This window comes from Rosa rugosa, chromosome 7 (genome assembly GCF_958449725.1).
Source record: "Rosa rugosa chromosome 7, drRosRugo1.1, whole genome shotgun sequence".
Classification (NCBI taxonomy): Eukaryota; Viridiplantae; Streptophyta; class Magnoliopsida; order Rosales; family Rosaceae; genus Rosa; species Rosa rugosa.
In genome coordinates, this window is record NC_084826.1 from 33,855,504 (window position 1) to 33,858,598 (window position 3,095).

The 3,095-nt window shown below is 38.6% G+C and overlaps 1 protein-coding gene across 1 annotated transcript; it reads right to left on the reverse strand.

The window, feature by feature from the left end:
• Positions 1-626: 626 nt before the first annotated feature.
• Positions 627-2,372, reverse strand: LOC133723204 (uncharacterized). Its single transcript, XM_062150019.1, has 3 exons — positions 2,184-2,372; positions 1,233-1,595; positions 627-1,091 (listed from the first exon to the last, which is right to left on the reverse strand). The coding sequence occupies exons 1-3, from the start codon at positions 2,370-2,372 to the stop codon at positions 627-629; spliced, it is 1,017 nt and encodes a 338-aa protein (XP_062006003.1).
• Between the last annotated feature and the right edge of the window lie 723 nt (positions 2,373-3,095).

The window sequence follows — 3,095 nt, forward strand, 5'->3', positions numbered from 1 at the left end:
AACGAATTCTTTTGACTTAATCTCAATCTTGTGATCATCTCTTAACCATAATTTCAGAAGATATAAGCTCATTCTAAACAGTTGAAAGATATCCTAAGACTCAAAAGAAAAATAACATTAAAAGCTAGACTTTTATTTTTATTTTTTTCTGGGGTGTCAACGATTGATCATTGGACGTCAGCGATCAATCGTTTTGCTTCTGACCCTTTTCCTGCTCAACAAACGATTGATCCCCAACTCAGGGTGATCGATCTCGGGATTGAAATTTGAAAAATTCTGAAATCTTGAAATTTGAAGCATTTTTTCAACACCCAATGACTCTAAAACAAAAACACAATAAAAACCAAATGTTTTCCTTACCCGCACTCATTCTTAACATTGTCCTCAATGTTGGACAAATTCTAAGCATGCAATGAAGAGAATAAAGCATGAAAACAAAGAAACATTCACAAAATTAAAACACACAAAACACGAAGCAGAAATAGAACAAGAAAGTAAAGAGGAAGGGATAAAGAGAGCAAATCTGATTGTAGCAAAGTTCCAAGCTGCACCCAAGTCCTCCATCATTGGTTGCCTCCTAAGTAGCGCTTGGTTTTACGTCTTCAGCCTAATTTTACCAATGGTGATTATTCAGAAGGAGCGGGTTCGCTGAGGGATACTTTCTCTACGTTGTGCTCCAAGAACATCTCGTAATATGGCTTGAGCCGATGGCCATTCACCTTGAATTTATTATTTGTCTTCAAGTTTTGGACTTCCACTGCACCATGAGAATATACTGTAGTAACAAGAAAGGGTTCATACCACCTAAAACGTAATTTACCAGGAAAAAGTTTAAGGCAAGAATTAAAGAGAAGGACTTTATGTCCAACAGAAAAATCCTTTCGAGAAATCATGTGATCATGGAAGGCCTTAGTTTTCTCCTTGTAAACTCGAGAACTCTTATAAGAATCATTGTTGATTTCCTCTAATTCATTCAACTGAAGTTTTCTGTGCACACCAGCTACATCTATATTCATATTGAATTGCTTGATAGCCCACCATGCACGATGCTCAAGCTCCATCGGTAGATGACAAGGCTTACCATATGCCAACTGAAAACAGGATATTCCAATTGGTGTCTTGTAAGCAGTCCTATAAGCCCATAAAGCATCATCAAGTCTCAAGCTCCAATCCTTCCTACTATAGGGTCAATGGCCTTCTCCAAAAATTAGCTTGATTTCACGGTTAGATACCTCCGCTTGACCACTAGTTTGAGGATGATAAGGTGTTCCCACCTTATGAGTAATGTTGTATTTCCGAAGTAGAGCCTCAAACGTCCTATTACAAAAGTGGGATCCATTGCTGATTATTGCCTTTGGTGTTCTAAATCTTGAAAAGATATTTGACTTAAGAAAATCTGAAACCACTTTAGAATCATTAGTATGGGTGGCTTTAGACTCCACCCACTTCAACACATAATCAATAGCGAGAAGAATGTATAAATTACCATAAGATGAGGGGAATGGTCCTATGAAATCAATGCCCCAAATGTCAAAAAGTTCAATGCTCAAAATGGGGGTTTGTGGCATTTGATTTCTAGGGCCCAAGCTAGTTACCTGTTCATTAACAACGATCACATGATTTGCAAAAGAGATAAGAGTCCTTGAACAAGGTGGGCCAACAAAATCCACTCTCAAGAACCTTAAGAGCATTTCTCTTTGCTCTAAAATGTCCACCACATGCATAGGAATGACAAAAGGTGAGAATACAATGAAATTCAGATCATGAGGGCACTTTCTTACCAATTGATCGACATAATACTTCCACAAGTATTGGTCATCCCACACATATTGCTTGGCGGTTTTGATGTGTTAATCCTTCTGCCCTCGAGTCAAATCATCCAAAATCAGCTTGGAAACTTTGTACTTCACAATATCAGCGAACCAAAGGATTGACACTTTTCTGTCTAGGCTGCAAACGATCGATCTCCAGAACTAAACGATCGATTGTTTCCAATGGAAATGCATCTCCTCCTTTTTTGAGCAATGAACAAGCGTGCTTAAGTGGTCTACAAAAACATTCTCACTCCTCTTCTTGTCCTTGATGTCCAAATGGAGTAAGAGCATCCATCTAATCAAGCGTGGTTTCGCTTCCTTCTTGATAAGTAGGTACTTTAAGGCTGCATGATTAGAAAATATAGTAACCTTAGTACCAATTAAATAAGAGTGAAACCTTTTAAGAGCAAAAACTACAGTAAGAAACTCTTTCTCTGTTATGGAGTAATTCAATTGGGCATCATTGATTGTTCGGGATGCATAATAGATGACATGGGGGATCTTCCCAACATGATGCCCTAACATAGCTCCCACGGCATAATCTGAAGCGTCACACATGAGTTTAAATGGAATACTCCAATTTGGTGGTTGAATAATGGGTGTAGTGAAAAGTAACTCCTTCAACTTGTTGAATGCCTCCACGCACTCCTCATCAAACTCGAAAGCTACATCTTTTTGAAGCAAGCAACACAATGGCCTAGAAATCTTTTAGAAGTCAAGGATAAACCTGCGATAGAAACCTGCATGTCCAAGAAAAGAACGGACCTCCATGACAGAAGTAGGTAGGGGTAAAGAGCTAACAAGTTCTCCAGAAATTATATGTCCTAGAACTAAGCCTTGTCGTACCATAAAATGGCACTTCTCCCAATTTAAAACCAAATTAATTAGTTTCTTGGCAACATTTTAAAACAAGGGATCTAAACATGCATCAAAAGAATCTCCATAGATTGAGAAGTCATCCATGAAAACTTCAATTATCTTTTCAACCATATCAGAGAAGATACTTACCATGCATCTTTGGAATGTAGCAGGGGTGTTACAAATAACCATCAAGATAACTAACCATCAAGAGAACAATAATGAGAATAACGAGCTAACCTTTCAAGCATTTGTCGATGAAGGGAAGGGGAAAGTGATCCTTGCGTGCGGTGGCATTAAGCTTGCGATAGTCAATACATACCCTCCAACCGGTTTGAACACGAGTAGGGATTAACTCATTGGCTTCATTCTTCAAAACTGTAACTCCGGATCGCTTTGGAACTACTTGCACCGGGCTCACCC